The following is a 20,967-nucleotide window of genomic DNA, read 5'->3' as shown; positions in this document are numbered from 1 at the left end:
TTCCTCGTCTGCTGCTGGGAACAGTTAAATGGTTAATGGGACGACTGCATTTATATGGCACTTTTCTCCAAAGCACTTGGCAACTTGTGCCTCGCATTCGCTCACACCGACGGCGGAGGCGACCATGCAAGGTGCCAACCTGCTCAGCGGGAGCAGTTAGGGGTTAAGTGTCTTGCTCAAGGAACCGTGAACCTTCCCATTACCAGACAACCGCTCTACCTCCTGAGACACTGTCTAACCCTAACCTTCAGATGACCAGACTCTACCTCCTGAGACACTGTCTAACACTAACCTTCTGATTACCAGACTCTACCTCCTGAGACACTGTCTAACCCTAACCTTCTGATCACCAGACTCTACCTCCTGAGACACTGTCTAACCCTAACCTTCTGATCACCAGACTCTACCTCCTGAGACACTGTCTAACACTAACCTTCTGATTACCAGACCGCTCTACCTCCTGAGCCACTGTCTAACCCTAACCTTCTGATTACCAGACTCTACCTCCTGAGACACTGTCTAACCCTAACCTTCTGATTACCAGACAAACTGAAACCTCACTTAGAATTCAGCCCCTCAAAGCACGCCTGGATGATCAGCTGCCTTTGAATGAATGTTTTTTTTTGTTAGCCTAGTGGGAGTATTTTTTTTATTACAATTCCATTGTGATTTTATGTCCTTTATGTATTTAACAATATAATTAGACATTATAGATGTCTCTGCAATGTGGTCCTTGTCATCCTTTTTTTCATATCCACTAGATGGAGATCGGTAGGATTAAAGCACTGATGATATTCAGGATCTAGTAATCTTGAAAAGTCTCAATCTGGATCAGGGTGATCCTATCCTGGATTGCTTTGAAATACCGGGACAAAATCTGGCCGAGTTGTCTGATCCTGGCTCACCAAAAATGGGATTAAAAAATCTGATCGGATCAGATAGGGATTAAAAGTTTTGAACTCCTGGGCCCTGGTGATAGGAGGGGTGGCTATGAGAATACACCTGTCTTTATGAACGCAGCTCTAAACCGTATCTTAACTTCCTGTGTCAACAGTCTTTATGAACACCGCTCCTAAACCGTATCTTAACTTCCTGTGTCCACACAGTCTTTATGAACGCAGCTCCTAAACCGTATCTTAACTTCCTGTGTCCACACAGTCTTTATGAACGCAGCTCCTAAACCGTATCTTAACTTCCTGTGTCAACAGTCTTTATGAACGCAGCTCTAAACCGTATCTTAACTTCCTGTGTCCACACAGTCTTTATGAACGCAGCTCTAAACCGTATCTTAACTTCCTGTGTCAACAGTCTTTATGAACACCGCTCCTAAACCGTATCTTAACTTCCTGTGTCCACACAGTCTTTATGAACGCAGCTCCTAAACCGTATCTTAACTTCCTGTGTCCACAGTCTTTATGAACGCAGCTCTAAACCGTATCTTAACTTCCTGTGTCCACACAGTCTTTATGAACGCAGCTCTAAACCGTATCTTAACTTCCTGTGTCCACACAGTCTTTATGAACGCAGCTCCTAAACCGTATCTTAACTTCCTGTGTCCACAGTCTTTATGAACGCAGCTCCTAAACCGTATCTTAACTTCCTGTGTCAACAGTCTTTATGAACGCAGCTCCTAAACCGTATCTTAACTTCCTGTGTCAACAGTCTTTATGAACGCAGCTCTAAACCGTATCTTAACTTCCTGTGTCCACACAGTCTTTATGAACGCAGCTCCTAAACCGTATCTTAACTTCCTGTGTCCACAGTCTTTATGAACGCAGCTCTAAACCGTATCTTAACTTCCTGTGTCCACACAGTCTTTATGAACGCAGCTCCTAAACCGTATCTTAACTTCCTGTGTCAACAGTCTTTATGAACGCAGCTCTAAACCGTATCTTAACTTCCTGTGTCCACAGTGTTTATGAACGCAGCTCCTAAACCGTATCTTAACTTCCTGTGTCCACAGTCTTTATGAACGCAGCTCCTAAACCGTATCTTAACTTCCTGTGTCCACAGTCTTTATGAACGCAGCTCTAAACCGTATCTTAACTTCCTGTGTCCACAGTCTTTATGAACGCAGCTCTAAACCGTATCTTAACTTCCTGTGTCCACACAGTCTTTATGAACGCAGCTCCTAAACCGTATCTTAACTTCCTGTGTCCACACAGTCTTTATGAACGCAGCTCCTAAACCGTATCTTAACTTCCTGTGTCCACAGTCTTTATGAACGCAGCTGTAAACCGTATCTTAACTTCCTGTGTCCACAGTCTTTATGAACGCAGCTCTAAACCGTATCTTAACTTCCTGTGTCCACACAGTCTTTATGAACGCAGCTCTAAACCGTATCTTAACTTCCTGTGTCCACACAGTCTTTATGAACGCAGCTCCTAAACCGTATCTTAACTTCCTGTGTCCACACAGTCTTTATGAACGCAGCTCCTAAACCGTATCTTAACTTCCTGTGTCCACAGTCTTTATGAACGCAGCTCCTAAACCGTATCTTAACTTCCTGTGTCAACAGTCTTTATGAACGCAGCTCTAAACCGTATCTTAACTTCCTGTGTCCACACAGTCTTTATGAACGCAGCTCTAAACCGTATCTTAACTTCCTGTGTCAACAGTCTTTATGAACACCGCTCCTAAACCGTATCTTAACTTCCTGTGTCCACACAGTCTTTATGAACGCAGCTCCTAAACCGTATCTTAACTTCCTGTGTCCACAGTCTTTATGAACGCAGCTCCTAAACCGTATCTTAACTTCCTGTGTCAACAGTCTTTATGAACGCAGCTCCTAAACCGTATCTTAACTTCCTGTGTCAACAGTCTTTATGAACGCAGCTCTAAACCGTATCTTAACTTCCTGTGTCCACACAGTCTTTATGAACGCAGCTCCTAAACCGTATCTTAACTCCCTGTGTCCACAGTCTTTATGAACGCAGCTCTAAACCGTATCTTAACTTCCTGTGTCCACACAGTCTTTATGAACGCAGCTCCTAAACCGTATCTTAACTTCCTGTGTCAACAGTCTTTATGAACGCAGCTCTAAACCGTATCTTAACTTCCTGTGTCCACAGTGTTTATGAACGCAGCTCCTAAACCGTATCTTAACTTCCTGTGTCCACAGTCTTTATGAACGCAGCTCCTAAACCGTATCTTAACTTCCTGTGTCCACAGTCTTTATGAACGCAGCTCTAAACCGTATCTTAACTTCCTGTGTCCACAGTCTTTATGAACGCAGCTCTAAACCGTATCTTAACTTCCTGTGTCCACACAGTCTTTATGAACGCAGCTCCTAAACCGTATCTTAACTTCCTGTGTCCACACAGTCTTTATGAACGCAGCTCCTAAACCGTATCTTAACTTCCTGTGTCCACAGTCTTTATGAACGCAGCTCTAAACCGTATCTTAACTTCCTGTGTCCACAGTCTTTATGAACGCAGCTCTAAACCGTATCTTAACTTCCTGTGTCCACACAGTCTTTATGAACGCAGCTCTAAACCGTATCTTAACTTCCTGTGTCCACACAGTCTTTATGAACGCAGCTCCTAAACCGTATCTTAACTTCCTGTGTCCACAGTCTTTATGAACGCAGCTCTAAACCGTATCTTAACTTCCTGTGTCCACAGTCTTTATGAACGCAGCTCTAAACCGTATCTTAACTTCCTGTGTCCACACAGTCTTTATGAACGCAGCTCCTAAACCGTATCTTAACTTCCTGTGTCCACACAGTCTTTATGAACGCAGCTCCTAAACCGTACCTTAACTTCCTGTGTCCACAGTCTTTATGAATGCAGCTCCTAAACCGTATCTTAACTTCCTGTGTCCACAGTCTTTATGAACGCAGCTCTAAACCGTATCTTAACTTCCTGTGTCCAGTACAGTCTTTATGAACGCAGCTCTAAACCGTATCTTAACTTCCTGTGTCCACACAGTCTTTATGAATGCAGCTCCTAAACCGTATCTTAACTTCCTGTGTCCACAGTCTTTATGAACGCAGCTCTAAACCGTATCTTAACTTCCTGTGTCCACACAGTCTTTATGAACGCAGCTCCTAAACCGTATCTTAACTTCCTGTGTCAACAGTCTTTATGAACGCAGCTCTAAACCGTATCTTAACTTCCTGTGTCCACACAGTCTTTATGAACGCAGCTCTAAACCGTATCTTAACTTCCTGTGTCAACAGTCTTTATGAACACCGCTCCTAAACCGTATCTTAACTTCCTGTGTCCACACAGTCTTTATGAACGCAGCTCCTAAACCGTATCTTAACTTCCTGTGTCCACAGTCTTTATGAACGCAGCTCCTAAACCGTATCTTAACTTCCTGTGTCAACAGTCTTTATGAACGCAGCTCTAAACCGTATCTTAACTTCCTGTGTCCACACAGTCTTTATGAACGCAGCTCCTAAACCGTATCTTAACTTCCTGTGTCCACAGTCTTTATGAACGCAGCTCTAAACCGTATCTTAACTTCCTGTGTCCACACAGTCTTTATGAACGCAGCTCCTAAACCGTATCTTAACTTCCTGTGTCAACAGTCTTTATGAACGCAGCTCTAAACCGTATCTTAACTTCCTGTGTCCACAGTGTTTATGAACGCAGCTCCTAAACCGTATCTTAACTTCCTGTGTCCACAGTCTTTATGAACGCAGCTCCTAAACCGTATCTTAACTTCCTGTGTCCACAGTCTTTATGAACGCAGCTCTAAACCGTATCTTAACTTCCTGTGTCCACAGTCTTTATGAACGCAGCTCTAAACCGTATCTTAACTTCCTGTGTCCACACAGTCTTTATGAACGCAGCTCCTAAACCGTATCTTAACTTCCTGTGTCCACACAGTCTTTATGAACGCAGCTCTAAACCGTATCTTAACTTCCTGTGTCCACAGTCTTTATGAACGCAGCTCTAAACCGTATCTTAACTTCCTGTGTCCACAGTCTTTTTGAACGCAGCTCTAAACCGTATCTTAACTTCCTGTGTCCACACAGTCTTTATGAACGCAGCTCTAAACCGTATCTTAACTTCCTGTGTCCACAGTGTTTATGAACGCAGCTCCTAAACCGTATCTTAACTTCCTGTGTCCAGTGTTTATGAACGCAGCTCCTAAACCGTATCTTAACTTCCTGTGTCCACAGTGTTTATGAACGCAGCTCCTAAACCGTATCTTAACTTCCTGTGTCCAGTACAGTCTTTATGAACGCAGCTCCTAAACCGTATCTTAACTTCCTGTGTCCAGTACAGTCTTTATGAACGCAGCTCTAAACCGTATCTTAACTTCCTGTGTCCACAGTCTTTATGAACGCAGCTCTAAACCGTATCTTAACTTCCTGTGTCCAGTACAGTCTTTATGAACGCAGCTCTAAACCGTACCTTAACTTCCTGTGTCCACAGTCTTTATAAACGCAGCTCCTGAACCGTATCTTAACTTCCTGTGTCCACACAGTCTTTATGAACGCAGCTCCTAAACCGTATCTTAACTTCCTGTGTCCACACAGTCTTTATGAACGCAGCTCTAAACCGTATCTTAACTTCCTGTGTCAACACAGTCTTTATGAACGCAGCTCCTAAACAGTATCTTAACTTCCTGTGTCCACAGTCTTTATGAACGCAGCTCCTAAACCGTATCTTAACTTCCTGTGTCCACAGTCTTTATGAACGCAGCTCCTAAACCGTATCTTAACTTCCTGTGTCCACAGTGTTTATGAACGCAGCTCCTAAACCGTATCTTAACTTCCTGTGTCCACACAGTCTTTATGAACGCAGCTCCTAAACCGTATCTTAACTTCCTGTGTCCACACAGTGTTTATGAACGCAGCTCCTAAACCGTATCTTAACTTCCTGTGTCCACACAGTCTTTATGAACGCAGCTCCTAAACCGTATCTTAACTTCCTGTGTCCACACAGTCTTTATGAACGCAGCTCCTAAACCGTATCTTAACTTCCTGTGTCCACAGTGTTTATGAACGCAGCTCCTAAACCGTATCTTAACTTCCTGTGTCCACAGTGTTTATGAACGTAGCTCTAAACCGTATCTTAACTTCCTGTGTCCACAGTCTTTATGAACGCAGCTCCTAAACCGTATCGTAACTTCCTGTGTCCACAGTCTGCTGCTGGATTCGGGCGGCACGGTGTTGAAGATCTGTGACTTCGGAACGGCCTGCGACCTCCAGACCCACATGAGCAACAACAAGGGCAGCGCGGCCTGGATGGCCCCCGAGGTGTTCGAAGGTGAGCGGGGGCCAAGTTTCAAGTTTGTTTATTATTATTGGGTGGCGTGGGTGGCGTAGCGGAGATTGCGCTCGTCACCAACGCAAGAGACTCCCCGCTCTCGACTCCCCCCGAGTCAGCATTGCCTCCGGCTTGGGCCGGTCGTCATACTAACTCAATTGGCAGAGTTAGCGGGTGGAAGTCGATGGGTGGTAATCTGGACGTTGTGGACAGCGACTCCTACAGGTCGGTTGGGGAACGCCTGCACAGCAGAGACAGGAAAAATGGCGGGGGTAGTAGTAGTGTGAGCCTCCCACACGTTACACCTCGCCGAATGAGAGTCCGCGCTGGCAGGTGAAAAGATGTGACGGGCTGCCTCCACGTGTACCGGAGGGGACATGTGAAGCAAGGCTTCTATCCTCCCTACGACCGACCAGTGGGGGGCATATGCGAGCAACGTTCAAGACTGGGGAGGGGAGAATTGGCACGGCTAAATTGGGATGGGAGAAAAAATTGATGAAAAAAATTAAGATTTGTTACTTAGTTCATAGTAGAATAATAAAAAAAATAAAAATGTTTGTATGCCCTGAAGAAGGCCGATAGAGAGGCCGAAACATGTTGGTGTTTTTTTATTGTTCTATTATGAACTAAGCAACTAATTAAAGCCTTTTTATACATGAAGAGTGTCTGGAACTTCTTTGTTTTTTCAACTGGCTCCCCTATATCCAAAGAGCACCTTCTAAAACACTGGACTTCACACTGCAAATACGCTGCAGCCCTCCTTCCTGTTCACGTTTGTTTATTATTTGTCACAACAAAATACAGAATACTTTATGCTTGTTTCTGTATGAGCCCCTGAGAGTGTGCTACGTACAGTAAAAAAAATGTAAGTAGGTAGGCCCCTGAGGTGTTTGAAGGTGAGCGTGTGGCCCCTAGCATCTACCAAACAGATCTAGAGGGGGTAGATGGAGCGGCCTGTGGGGTTGGCATTCCCATCGCCGTGCATGGCGGTGTGAGTGGCGCGCGGGCTGTTTGTGTTATCCTTCGGTCATGGCGTGCTTTATCGGGGGGGGGGGGGGGTTGTCTTGGATGGGGATGTGGTGTGTCTCTCTGTGTGTGTGTCTGTGTGTCTCTGTGTGTGTGTGTGTGTGTGTGTCTGTATGTGTCTGTGTGTATGTGTCTCTCTGTGTGTGCGCCCCCTGCAGGCAGTAACTACAGTGAGAAGTGTGATGTGTTCAGCTGTGTCTCTCTCTCTGTGTGTCTCTGTCGCCCCCTGCAGGCAGTAACTACAGTGAGAAGTGTGATTTGTTCAGCTGTGTCTGTCTCTGTGTGTGTCTCTCTGTCGCCCCCTGCAGGCAGTAACTACAGTGAGAAGTGTGATGTGTTCAGCTGTGTCTCTCTCTCTGTGTGTCTCTGTCGCCCCCTGCAGGCAGTAACTACAGTGAGAAGTGTGATGTGTTCAGCTGTGTCTCTCTCTCTGTGTGTGTCTCTGTCGCCCCCTGCAGGCAGTAACTACAGTGAGAAGTGTGATGTGTTCAGCTGTGTCTCTCTCTCTGTGTGTGTCTCTGTCTCCCCCTGCAGGCAGTAACTACAGTGAGAAGTGTGATGTGTTCAGCTGGGGCATCATCCTCTGGGAGGTCATCACTCGCAGGAAGCCCTTCGACGAGATCGGAGGCTCCGCCTTCTGCATCATGTGGGCCGTGCACAGAGGTCAGAGGTCAAGACCACCGGGGCTCCACCCCTCTTAGTCCTTTAGTCTAAGTCAGGGGTTCTCAAACTTGTTCATGGCTAGCCTCAGCCAGACTGGGGCTAGCCATAACCCCATTTTATTTAGGATTTTTTTTGGGGACCCCACACTTAACACTTTGATCGCCATGGGTTAAATTCATAATTTACCATCCCTAGCCAGCTCTATTTGTCTATGGAGAAGTTCCCCTTCTTTGCAGGGCTATAACTTTTTAAATTCTATTGCTAAATTGCCATTATTATGGCCCATTCAATGTCCTATATCCATTGTTCAGGGTGTAGCAACGTTAAACTTTTTCATTCACATATTCATACTAAAATATGGTCTAAAGTATAAGTATGTTTTTATCGTTTTCTGCAGCTTTCTCCAGAACTTGATTTATAGCTCCAAATGCATTATATTGATGATGAAATACAGTTTGATGGCAATCGGCGCGATATAAAAAATTCCAACTAGACATGGTTCTAGAAGTTACTACACGTCATCTGATGTTGACCGGATGGGTGAGGGGGCGTTTATAATTCCGTGGGCAACATTATACCATTCATCTAGTGTGGGTCATATGTTCATCAGATCAGTTAGTATAGGAGACATTGAAAAATAACGCTGAATCTTACCGTATCTTCCTCGCGCCGTTGGGCGATGAGCATGGAACAGACATTTTCCTATTATGGGATGTAGAAATATCGGGTCCATTTCCAGCTTGTATAATAGTATATACGTCCAAATCATGTTGTTTATCGAGTTATTGGCAACGGATCGCTATGTATTGTGACGAGCCAGAGTGCCGGAACCTATACCGAGTGCCCGGAAGTAATATGGGTGAATAGCACATCGTCCAAGTAACTTCCTGTTTGGCGATTGCGCCGATCGGCCACCAGATGGCGCTCTTGAACCGCTAGAGGGTTCAGTGGGGCTTTTTGGTGGGTCTCAGGCCAGCGGATGGGAAATATGAATCCGATCACAGATTTTTGAAATATTGATATCAAAGACGAGTTACGGCGTCTTCGGCAACTTGAGCATGGCGGGGAAGGACGCCTAAACTCGTCTCCTGGCAGTTAAAGTGTTAATGTATCGTGTAATTTCAAACGTGGAATTAAGGAATATCAAAATAAAAGCCCACGTTGTTGAACGTGATCATGCATATTTATTAGGGATGCTCGATATTGGCTTTTTTACCGATATCGATATACCGATATTGTCCAACTCTTAATTTCCGATACCGATATAACCGATATCAACCGATGGTCTGGCATGGTATGGTTTGGTTGGGTTTGTGTCTCCATTAGCTGTGTTCAGCCTGGCGGGGGCTAGCCAAGGTCTAGCATGGTAGGGCTGTACCGAATGTCATTTTTTAACATTCAAAGCTTCTATTGGAAGTATTCATATTTCATGACGTAATAAAAAAAGATTATTATTAAATATCCTCAAACTAAATCCTCAATTTGAATAAAGTGATTAATCTGATTAAATTAGTATTTTTCTTTTATTAAATCAACTTTCTTTAATGAATATAACTCATCATTTTCATCAACATAAATAATCCAATAAGGGCACGGTTGGTACGAAAGTGATGGTGACGTCTTGATGGAGCGCCAAGCGGATGCAGATAGGCTACATCATTTATGATAAATGTTTTATTTAAATTTTTATGAGGAGTTTATTTGTTTGTTTATTGTTATTTGCACTTACAAACATACATTCTGGAATAAAATAAGCAAAAGAAGAACGGTTCAAATGTGCAGGAAAGGTCAAAAAAGCCCAAGGGCTTATAAGCGACCCCCCCCCTCTTAAACCTATATAGGATAACTACACACAACCCCCCCCCCACCCCCCCCCCCCCCCCCCACACACACACACACATTATGCACAAACACACATGCACATATCCCACTCTCATACACACAGATAGATACAATACAGCATTATACAACAATTATAATGTTGTAAAAAAAATTAAAAAAGACTGCTCACAAATACACACGGATACTAAAGACTACAGGATCTGTAGTTCTTTTTTAAGCTTGCTTTTAAATGTATTTTAAAGTGGAACATGTTTCTGTTAGATTTTGTATATCATTCCACATCACTGCACCTTGATAAACAAATGACAATACGATAATAGTATAATACTATAATATTACTATAATATTAGCGTAGCCTAATCTTTATCTGCAACTGTGAAGATAAAACCCCACTAGTTTAAACAGAATGGACAGTCACCCCTGCCGTCTCCTGCAGGCACCCGGCCGCCGCTGATCAAAGACCTGCCGGAGCCCCTGGAGGTCCTGATGGTGCGCTGCTGGGACAAGGAGCCCAACCAGAGGCCCTCCATGGAGGAGGTGAAGAGCAGCATGAGCTCCCTCATGAAGGTACAGTTTGAGCTCTCATCATCATCATCAAACCTTTATTTGTATAGGCAGGTTAGTTAAGAACATGTTCTTATTTTCAATAATGGCCTATTTGGGGGTAAAAAGCCCCCTAGGGGGGATGGGGGATAAAATGAAAAAGACTATTTTCATTTGACCAAATCTTTAATACGTATACAAAATAATTGAATGAAAGCAAACCGAGGTCAAAAGGTATGATTTTATGACAAATTGTTGCACATTTCTTAGCTCTCCTGCTCGGTTGTGTTTGTGTCCTTCTCATTGGTCCCTCCTCTCTGTGTTCTCAGTACTTCCCCGGGTCCGACGAGCCTCTGCATCTCCAGTGTTCCGGGTCCAGGAGCGGATCTTCCTCCGCCACGAGCACAGGCTCCTACGCCGACTACACCATCAGCAGCAACAGGAGCGAGGGCCACACGGAGGGCCCCGCGGAGGGCCACCCCGAGCTGGGTAACTCTCAGGGCCGCGACGAGACCCTGAAGAGCATCGAGGCCAAGTTTCCACTGCAATTCAAACCTTCCAAGGTAACCACGGCAACAAAAGAGGATCCCATCTCTCTCCTCCGTTTTATTTTTATTTTTTTAAACTAGGGGTCACGACCCCAAAATGGGTTTGCGGGTCTTTTTTGTCTGGTGGGTTCTCCCCACACGACGACGGTAATTATTGTTTTGTGATATCTTTTGTCTAATTTCTTACCCGACTTGAAAGCACATTGTATTTGTTATCATATTTTTTATTATATTGTTTACACTATTTATTATTATCATATTTCTATATTCATATCTAATTGAATCCCCAATGCTGCTATGACACCTGAATTTCCCCAAGTTTAAGTTTATTTGGATCCCCATTAGCCACAGCAGTGCTGTGGCTATTCTTCCTGGGGTCCATAACACGTCAAATACAGTTACACTCACAACATTCACATGTCATACAGACAATTAAAACAACAATAAATACTCCTAATCAAATTCATAATACAACAATACATACTCCTAATCAATTCATAATACAATACAACAATACCTACTCATAATTAATTCATAATACAATACAGCATAATATACTATTTAGCTTTTACATACATTATCTATGTTCTTATCAACCAATTATACAATCTTCTAATAATATATCCATATCAGACCCATACCTTTTCATCCATGTATATCCTATCTCTTTATCAGACACATACATTTTCATTCACGTACACACTATCTATTAGGGAAGGTCAATTTATTTGGTTGAAAATGTTGTTTTACCAAGATTCTGAAACAACATTTACTATTCTCCTGCTTAACATGTCTGCGAAGAGAGTTCAATCCAAGGGGATCAATAAAGGAATAGATTCTTATCTTGTTTCAGGGAAGTCTCTTGGGAAAACACACTAAAGAAAGAACACTATGGTCATGATAGCATTGTCTTCAGCTGTTTCTGTGTGTGTTGTGATCAGATGGGGACACTGAGAGGCACCCAGCCTTCCTCCAGGCCGGCCCTCCCCCTCAGCCCCACCCCTTCCACTGGCCCCGCCCCCACCGCTGGCCAATCAGAGCTCCGGGGGCCTCTCAGCCCTACAGGTGGGACAGCCAATCAGGACAGTACAGGTAAAGACTGCCGTTATCGTTGACTAGGCGTTCATTAATGTTAGGGATGTCCCAATCAAATTTTCTTGCTCCCAATCCGCTCCGGATCATGTGATTTTGAGTATCTACCGATACCGATCTTTCCCGATCCGATAAAAAAAAAAAATTAAATATATATATTTTTATTTATTTATTTTTTATCCCAATTTCTCACATTACATTCACCCTGAATGTTGACGTTATCCAGGTGAAAAGTTAACTTCATTCAAGCGAGGCATTGCAATCCTTGACATAAATCATTTGATGTATAATTAAATCAAAGGAAATGCGTTTGTTTTGGCAAAATTCTTCTGCTCTGTATGACAATAAATAAATGAGTGATGATATGCAAAACTAAGGCCTCAGTATGAGTTTAAGGCGTGAACATGGTCATGTTTGTTGAATAAAAAAAAAATATATAAATAAATATCCCTATTTTTTTTTGCCGATCCCGATCTTCGGAAAATCACGTGATGATCGGATCGGGACATTCCTAATTAATGTCATATGGATTTGTTCTTTTTAATGTTTTTAAAGGAACACGTCAACATTATGGGAAATGTGCTTAACGTCTTCTCCAGAATCAGACAAGAAGATAGATACCAACATTATGGTACTTACCATCTTCTCCAGAGTCAGACAAGAAGATAGATACCAACATTATGGCAACTGATCTTACCGTCTTCTCCAGAGAGAGACAAGAAGATAGATCTCAGTAGAAAGCTATCCAGCTGCAAGCTAACCTAGTTTAGCACAAATGAATGGACGCAGTGTGTGAATGTGTGAGTAAATGGGTGAATGTGAGACATAAGCTGTAAAGCACTTTGGATAAAACATATAATGCATATAAATGCATTCCAGTTACCATTTAAAACGACTTTTAAAAAGTAGTTCCGTCACATCCAAACTACATGGAGGAATAATGATCACAATCTGAATCTGGAATCTCATATAATTATATAGAGAAACAACTGAACTCACTAGGAGTAAAGTGAGTGTGTGTGTGTTTTGATTTAGGGACTAGGGCAAGCTAAACCTTACTTAAGCAGGACATGTACCAACACACTTTAGAGTTCGTACAGTAAGGGTAACAGAGCCTAGAGTATAGTCAATGTGCTTCAAATAGTCATTTGTGGCAGAGGCAGAGAATGGATCAAACGAAACGAGTTGCATAGGTGGCCTAATAAACTGTAAACGACATACATGTTTGCACTGAACATTATGCCTTTGTCTTTTTGCCATTTCTTTTTGCCATTTCATTCTCTATAGGCAGTTGGGGTCAGAGTTCATACAGTAAGGGTAACAGAGCCTAGAATGTAGTAGGGTTCAGAGTTCGTGTTTAGGGCAAAAACGACAACTCAAATGACTCCATTCCTATTATTTATATTTTATTCATATTTCTACACATTTGTTTACATCTGAATTACGGATTGGGCTTTTAACATGGTGTTTTTATCCCCACTGGCGATTGGCTAGCAAGGTGCGTGTCTGTCTGTCTCTCTGTCTGTCCAGTGTCTGTATGTCTGTCTGCCTGCCTGCCTGCCTGCCTGCCTGTCTGTCTGTCTGTCTGTCTGTCTGTCTGTCTGTCTGTCTGTCTGTCTGTCTGTCTGTCTGTCTGTCGGTCGGTCTCTCTGTATGTATGTCTCTCTGTCTCTGTCTGTCTCTCTGTCTGTCTGTCTCTCTGTCTGTCTGTCTCTCTGCACAAAGGCAGGTGAGCTACGCCTAGTTGGATTTGCATGGGTGCCCCTGATACAGTTGAAGTAGTTGTTGAAGTACACTGGCACACTGGCACTACCCCGTGCACGATTCTGTGAACTAGGCACATCCCTGTCTGGTTGACTCTGTCTTCCACCTTTTAGCCATCTCATGTTCTCAAAGTGTGACAGGTCAAGGTGGGTTCGGACGGGTAGCCTTAGTATTACCCTGACTAGCTTGTTTTGTGATGTCTGTAGTTTTATTTTCTGACTTTTGGGGGCGCTGTTGTACCAGGAACCACACGCATAGTCATAGTGACACTGTATGAGAGCTCCAGCAAGAATCTTCATCGCTGACTGATCTAAAAAAAATTGGAGATTCTAGCTAGGTATCTAGTCCTGTTATTGATCTTTGTACGTGCTCGTTGAGCCATGCTTTCCCCTGATAAGCTGTTTTCCAGGACGCAACCAAGATATTTCACAGATGTTTTGTCGGTGAGAACAGTATCTCCTATTCTAATGTTAAAACCTGGCGATTTTCTGAGCCTGACCTTTGACCCGAATAGGATGGACTCAGTCTTCCCCACGTGGAGGGACAGCTTGTTGTAGCCTAGCCAGTCACTAACCTTCTCTAGTTCTGCACTCAATGTCTGCTCAACCACTTGTTTGTCTTTATGAGACACTAGTAAGGCGGAGTCATCCGGCAAAAGGTCACATGAGCAAGCTGCTTTCAGGTCATTAATATACAGAGCAGAGAGGAACTCTTTCACCCTTTACACACTCATCACAAGTCTGAACCAGTGTATCATTGTGCAGAGCTCATAGTTCACCACTGAGGGGCAGTAGAGTGCTGTGTATGTAGTTGTGTACAGGTTGTTTTACCACAGCTGGAGTCACCTCACACTGGGTTGATGATGATGATGATGATGATGATGATGATGATGATGATGGGTCACATTTTCAATACCACTTCTCCTCCTGGCGTTATTGATTATTCATGGTTGTTTTTGTTAGACAAAATGGCCAATTATTTGTTCTATTGAATATGTTCAGATGTTAATGATTTTCCCCCAAAGATGTATTTAAGTTCCAAAGCTAAATGAAGTGTGTGTGTGTGTGTGTGTGTGTGTGTGTGTGTGTGTGTGTGTGTGTGTGTGTGTGTGTGTGTGTGTGTGTGTGTGTGTGTGTGTGTGTGTGTGTGTGTGTGTGTGTGTGTGTGTGTGTGTGTGTGTGTGTGTGTGTGTGTGTGTGTGTGTGTGTGCGTGCGTGTGCGTGTCCTTCTCTAGCCACCAATGGCTACTCAGTTCCAATAGACGGCTCCATCCCGATGGCCTACCTGACACTCAATTACCAGCTACAGGTGAGTTGCACACAAGACTAGTTCAGCCAGACCTGGGCAGGCCACTCAGGTGTGTTTCAACAGTCAGTCAGGGAGACAGTCAGTCAGTAAGTCAGTAAGCTAGTCAGTCAGTAAGCTAGTCAGTCAGTAAGCTAGTCAGTCAGTAAGCTAGTCAGTCAGTCAGTAAGCTAGTCAGTCAGTAAGCTAGTCAGTCAGTCATTAAGCTAGTCAGTCAGTCAGTCAGTCAGTAAGCTAGTCAGTCAGTCAGTAAGCTAGTCAGTCAGTCAGTAAGCTAGTCAGTCAGTAAGCTAGTCAGTCAGTCATTAAGCTAGTCAGTCAGTCAGTAAGCTAGTCAGTCAGTCAGTAAGCTAGTCAGTCAGTCATTAAGCTAGTCAGTCAGTCAGTCAGTAAGCTAGTCAGTCAGTCAGTAAGCTAGTCAGTCAGTCAGTAAGCTAGTCAGTCAGTCATTAAGCTAGTCAGTCAGTCAGTCAGTAAGCTAGTCAGGCAGTCAGTCAGTCAGTCAGTCAGTAAGCTAGTCAGTCAGTAAGCTAGTCAGTAAGCTAGTCAGTCAGTCAGTAAGCTAGTCAGTCAGTCAGTAAGCTAGTCAGGCAGTAAGCTAGTCAGTCAGTCAGTCAGTCAGCAAGCCACATAGCACCAGCCACACTGCACGACTGCATGCCCCAACAATTTCTGACACTGCCAGAACTTCGTCAGCGCTTAAGACAGCCGGGATCGGCCCATTATCACCCGTCTGTGACCCTGTCACACTGAGCGGAGCCGGATCAGCCGACCGCGACAACAAAAAGAGTGTGAGTCTGTCTGGGCTTGGGGGGGGGGGGGCTTTAGGAGTATGGCCTGCCTCGTCTTAGTCACCCCCCCCCCCTCCGCCTCCAAAGGGATCGCATGAATTGACACATCTATGACACTGTGTCCTGGTCCAGCCTCTGGCTCCGTGCCCCAACTCCAGAGAGTCCATGGCAGTGTTCGAGCAGCATTGCAGGATGGCCCAGGAGTACCTGAAGGTCCAGACTGAGATCGCCCTGCTGGTCCAGAGGAAGTAAGTAGACGCTGAGCTACTGTTGTACTTAAAGGTGCTATGGATAACATTCAGCCACTAGATGGTGCTATAGATAACATTCAGCCACTAGATGGTGCTATAGATAACATTCAGCCACTAGATGTTAAAGCTGCTATAGATAACATTCAGCCACTAGATGGTGCTATAGATAACATTCAGCCACTAGATGTTAAAGCTGCTATAGATAACATTCAGCCACTAGATGGTGCTATAGATCAGTGGTTCCCAAAGTCGGGGTCGCGACCCAAAGGTGGGCCGCGAGCAGCCACGGATGGGCCGCGAGATGATTTAAAAAAAAAAAAAAATTTTTTTTTTTTTTTTTTTTTTTGTCAGGCCACTGAACTTAGAAGCAGGCCAGGACAGTGTTTCTAGTTGTATTCTAAAATTCTATTCTATAGTATTCTAAAATGTGACTATGGTTTTATATTAACTTAATAAATAAACAAAAACGAAAAATCTACTTATTTCAACGAACATTTCAAACTAAATAACAGATTATGCACATAAAACGCTGAAAACAACCGAAGCAACAATAGTATTTTAATGAGGCTATTATTATTATCATTATTATTTTGCAACAAGTTAGCCCTCTCATAAATAGCACATATAAATGAATAACTAACTTGAACTAACTTAATAGGATTGAAGTGATATTTGGCTTAAAAAATCGGTCGCATGACAAAAAAATAAAAATAAAATGCCAGACGATGTGCATTGGGCCGCGGCTCTCTGACGCCTTATTTTCTGGGCCCCGGCCTGAAAAGTTTGGGAACCCCTGCGTATAGATAACATTCAGCCACTAGATGTTAAAGCTGCTATAGATAACATTCAGCCACTAGATGGTGCTATAGATAACATTCTGCCACTAGATGTTAAAGGTGCTATAGATCAGTGATTCCCAACCTGGGGTCCGCTGACCCCCTGGGGGTCCGCCAGGGGGCGCAGGGGGTCTGCCAGACCACAGATGATTTGAGGTATTTTTTTTTTTTTTTTCAGAGAAATATTTAATTAGCATATTTTTATCATCAGAAGCATGAATAGTCTCTCCACTACAATAAAAATAAAGATAAATAAATAAACATCTAGACATGATTTTTGAACGTTAACAGTAGGCTACCGGGTAGCCGCTAAAATGCGAATCAGTTGACTGTATCACTTTCCGTAGCTAGCCTAGCACGCTAGTTAACTTTCTCGGCTCGTCTGCAGTCAGCCGCCAGAGGCGAAAATGTGTGACAAACGAAAAGGAGATGACGGCAGCTCATCTGCAAAAAAAGTTAGAACCTACAGCAATCGCGAAAATTACATCACCATGGGCTTCACTGAGGGACCAGACAAACGACCTGAGTGTGTGATTTGTGGAGAAAAGTTGGCAAACTCGAGCCTGAAGCCCAGCAAGCTGAAGAGACATCAGGCGTCTAAGCACCCAGAAACCGTTGGGAAGGATCCAGACTTTTTTCGGAGGAAAGAACAGTCTCTCAAGGCGAACAAGCCCGTTGATGTTAGAGTAGCATGGAGCAGGGGTGGCAGTGATTTACAGAAGGCTACCAAAGCCTCCTTTGAGTGTTCGCTTTTAATTGCAAAAGCAAAGAAACCGCACAATATTGGCGAGCAGCTCATCAAACCAGCCTGCATCAAAATGGTTTAGAAACTGTGCGGCCCACAGGTGGCGGATAAACTAAAATCAGTACCACTCTCGAACAATGTAGTGAAAGACCGAATTGATAAGATGTCAAGTGATTGCGAGCAGCAGCTGTCAGAAAAGCTTAGAAAGGGTCCATTTGCCATACAACTTGATGAAACTACAACTGTCGCAGACGAGGCTGTGCTCATCGTTTATGTGCAGTATATCGAAAATGAGGATCTGAAGCAGGACATTCTCATGTCAGTCAACCTTACTACCACCACTCGAGGTGAGGATATTTTTACTGCAGTGGATTCTTACTTCATTCAACATAAATGCAAACCGTTCACCATTAGGGCCTGATTTGAGAGGATGAATACAGGATTTGAATATTGGCCAACATTTTGAAATACATATGGTGCAAGATGAGATTTGTTGATTGAAGGCACAAGTCAAAGAAGCATAGTGAGTCTAATTATGATGCATATGCCTGTGTATAAGCAGTTTGTTATTAAAATGACAAAAAAAAGTATTAAAATGAAAAAAAATAGTATTTTATGGTATTTTATTAGGAGGGGGGTCCAGGAATTTCATCAGAGATGTTTGGGGGTCCCTGGGGGAAAAAAGGTTGGGAACCCCTGCTATAGATAACATTCAGTCTCTCTCACCTTAGATTGTTAAATTATAATATTTAATCTTACCATAGATCGTTAAGTTATAATATTTAATCTTACCATAGATCGTTAAGTGTAAATGAGGTTAAGGCAGGTGGGCATCGTGTAGAATCCAGGGTGCCCACACTGACGTCCTCTGCCGTTGCTTGTTATAACAGCTGTGGCTGTAGGTTGGAACTGACCGTCTCTCTGACCTATTTCTGCCTCATAATCATGTAGGTTTTGAAACGGGCCCTTTTCTAAAAGTTATTATTATTATTATTATATTTTATTTGGAATAACTTTTGTTTTGGTTAGATTTACTGTCAGTGCCCATGTCTGGGAGAATTTGTGCAGCAGATCAAGGTGCTGCTGTAGCCCTTCTTTTGTTGGAGACAGCAGCACCAGGTCATCTGCAAACAGCAGGCATTTGCCTTCTGTGTTTGCTAGGCCCTATAGCACCATCTAGTGGCTGGATGTTATCTGCAGCTAGGGGGATGTCAGGTGCTACAGTTTGTTACAATGTTTTTGCCAGTTCGTTGATGTATATGTTGAAGAGGATTGGACTCAAACTGCACCCCTGTCTAACCCCACGGCTTTGAGGAAAGAAGTCTGTGTTTTTCCTCAATCCTCTGTCTCTCTGTGTCTCTCTCTCTCTTCTTCCCCCCCCCCCCCCCAGGAATAAGCTGATGTCAGAGCTGGACCAGGACGACCAGGAGCATCAGTCCTCGTCTCGGCTGGTCCAGGAGCAGAACAAGCTGCTGGAGGAGAACAAGAGTCTGTCCGCCTACCACCACGACCTGCGGGGCAAGCTGATCCAGAGTCAGCAGCACCACAGTTAGTCTGTTACCGCCTACCACCACGACTTGCTGGGGCCAAGCTGATCCAGAGTCAGCAGCACCACAGTTAGTCTGTACCGCCTACCACCACGACCTGCGGGCCAAGCTGATCCAGAGTCAGCAGCACCACAGTTAGTCTGTTACCGCCTACCACCACGACCTGCGGGGCCAAGCTGATCCAGAGTCAGCAGCACCACAGTTAGTCTGTACCGCCTACCACCACGACCTGCGGGGCCAAGCTGATCCAGAGTCAGCAGCACCACAGTTAGTCTGTACCGCCTACCACCACGACCTGCGGGGCCAAGCTGATCCAGAGTCAGCAGCACCACAGTTAGTCTGTACGGCCTGTCAAGAACCCAATGTCTCTCGACCGTTCTTCTTCTTCTTCTTCTTCTTCTTCTTCTTCTACTTCTTCTCCCCGGACTAATTAAAAAAAAAAAAACGACTGGTACTGTTGCCGTGTGGGGGGGGGGGGGGGGGCTCACCAGAATCGGGGGCCCTGTGACCCATTTTCTCAGGGTCGTGAAACACTGTCTTAAGACATTTCAGCTTTTTCTTCTCCAGAACGCTAGCCAAAGAGTGTGGGGGGGGGGGGGGGGGTGCGCGTGTTAACCGCCACTCAACTGTTTTCGGATCAGCCGCCAAGGGGTCGGGGCGCCCCCCGTGTTAACTGCCACTCAACTGTCCTCCGATCACCGCCGATCACCGCCAAAGTGAACGCCTGTTTTTTGTTTTTTTTGCGCACGCCCCCTAATGTTACTAGATTACGCGGATCACGACCTCGGGACCTTTTTCCGATATGGACAACGGGAAGTGAAGCCTCTCCCTCTGGGATGTGTGTACTATGTGTGTACTATGTGTGTATACTATGCAACGGAGTCGTCGCGGAGACGGCCCTGTGCCTGAAGAGACCCCAGAGACGTGTGCTGTTGTCTTCATCGCGGCGTGTTGCCTTTTTGCGCTCCCGCTGTGGATGTTACCGCCTGCCCTCCCGAAGTCACCAAGCCAGTTCTTCACAACATCCTGCATTTTTTTTGTTCTGTGACTTTTTAACATTTCTCTCTGGATGGCAGCAAAGTAATTGTAATATCCTTCTTTTTTTATTCTTCGGTTTTAACTTTTTCTTTTCTTTCTTCACGTTGTTCGTTAAATACGGCAGAAGGGGGGGCGGGGGGGGAATGGCCACGTGGTTGAACTCCTTTTTGAAAACAAACCATGTGTATTTTAACTGTGATGCGCCATGTTTCCCGTTCGCCTTTTGATGAACATGTTGCTCTTGGGTACGACAAAAAAAATTAGTTACAAATGTTTTTATTGAAATGCATAATATTGGTGTTACACATTATTATAATTGTTTATTATAACGTGTAAAACAAAGAACTTTTAAGAAATTATCCACTTGTTTTATTTACCAGGAATATTTTCCCACACAATGAAATGTCGCCCCCTACAGTTTCGGTGAAAGATGACGACTATCTGAAATTCCGAACGTGTCTGTTGTTGTCGAGTCACAAGATCACAAGACAATTTTATGTAACGGCTCAATGTTTCACTGCACTTTGTATTTGGGCGAAAAGTAGCGTTTAGTTATGTTATCTTTGTAATAAATTGTTCTCTGATGTAACGATAACAAGCGGTTGTCGGACGACTTTGTTATATCTCGATAGTACTCAAAGAAATAAGACGTCGACACCGAAACGAAAAAGATCCATCATTCCAGTAAGGGGCAGGACATCCAATCAAACTAAATGACCAAGTTAAAAGATTGGAACGAGCAAGCTGTCTAT

At 44.0% G+C, this 20,967-nt stretch overlaps 1 protein-coding gene across 3 annotated transcripts in view; it reads left to right on the top strand.

The window, feature by feature from the left end:
* LOC311248670 (mitogen-activated protein kinase kinase kinase 7-like) overlaps positions 1-19,594 on the top strand; it is a 30,360-nt gene extending 10,766 nt beyond the window's left edge. For 2 of the 3 annotated variants that reach the window (XM_084339518.1, XM_084339517.1), the window contains 8 exons: positions 6,100-6,224; positions 7,785-7,913; positions 10,192-10,322; positions 10,628-10,861; positions 11,788-11,938; positions 14,937-15,010; positions 15,931-16,046; positions 19,021-19,594. In XM_084339518.1, coding sequence (XP_084195644.1) covers positions 6,100-6,224; positions 7,785-7,913; positions 10,192-10,322; positions 10,628-10,861; positions 11,788-11,938; positions 14,937-15,010; positions 15,931-16,046; positions 19,021-19,183 — 1,123 coding nt within the window. In that variant the 3' untranslated portion in view covers positions 19,184-19,594. The remainder of the gene's footprint in view (positions 1-6,099; positions 6,225-7,784; positions 7,914-10,191; positions 10,323-10,627; positions 10,862-11,787; positions 11,939-14,936; positions 15,011-15,930; positions 16,047-19,020) is intronic. The other variant, XM_084339519.1, reaches the window with a different exon arrangement.
* Positions 19,595-20,967: the final 1,373 nt, after the last annotated feature.

This window comes from Notolepis coatsorum (assembly GCF_963971535.1).
Source record: "Notolepis coatsorum genome assembly, contig: SCAFFOLD_731, whole genome shotgun sequence".
NCBI lineage: Eukaryota > Metazoa > Chordata > Actinopteri > Aulopiformes > Paralepididae > Notolepis > Notolepis coatsorum.
The sequence above is the reverse complement of the archived record's forward strand: the minus strand, read 5'-3'. Positions and strand labels throughout refer to the sequence as shown.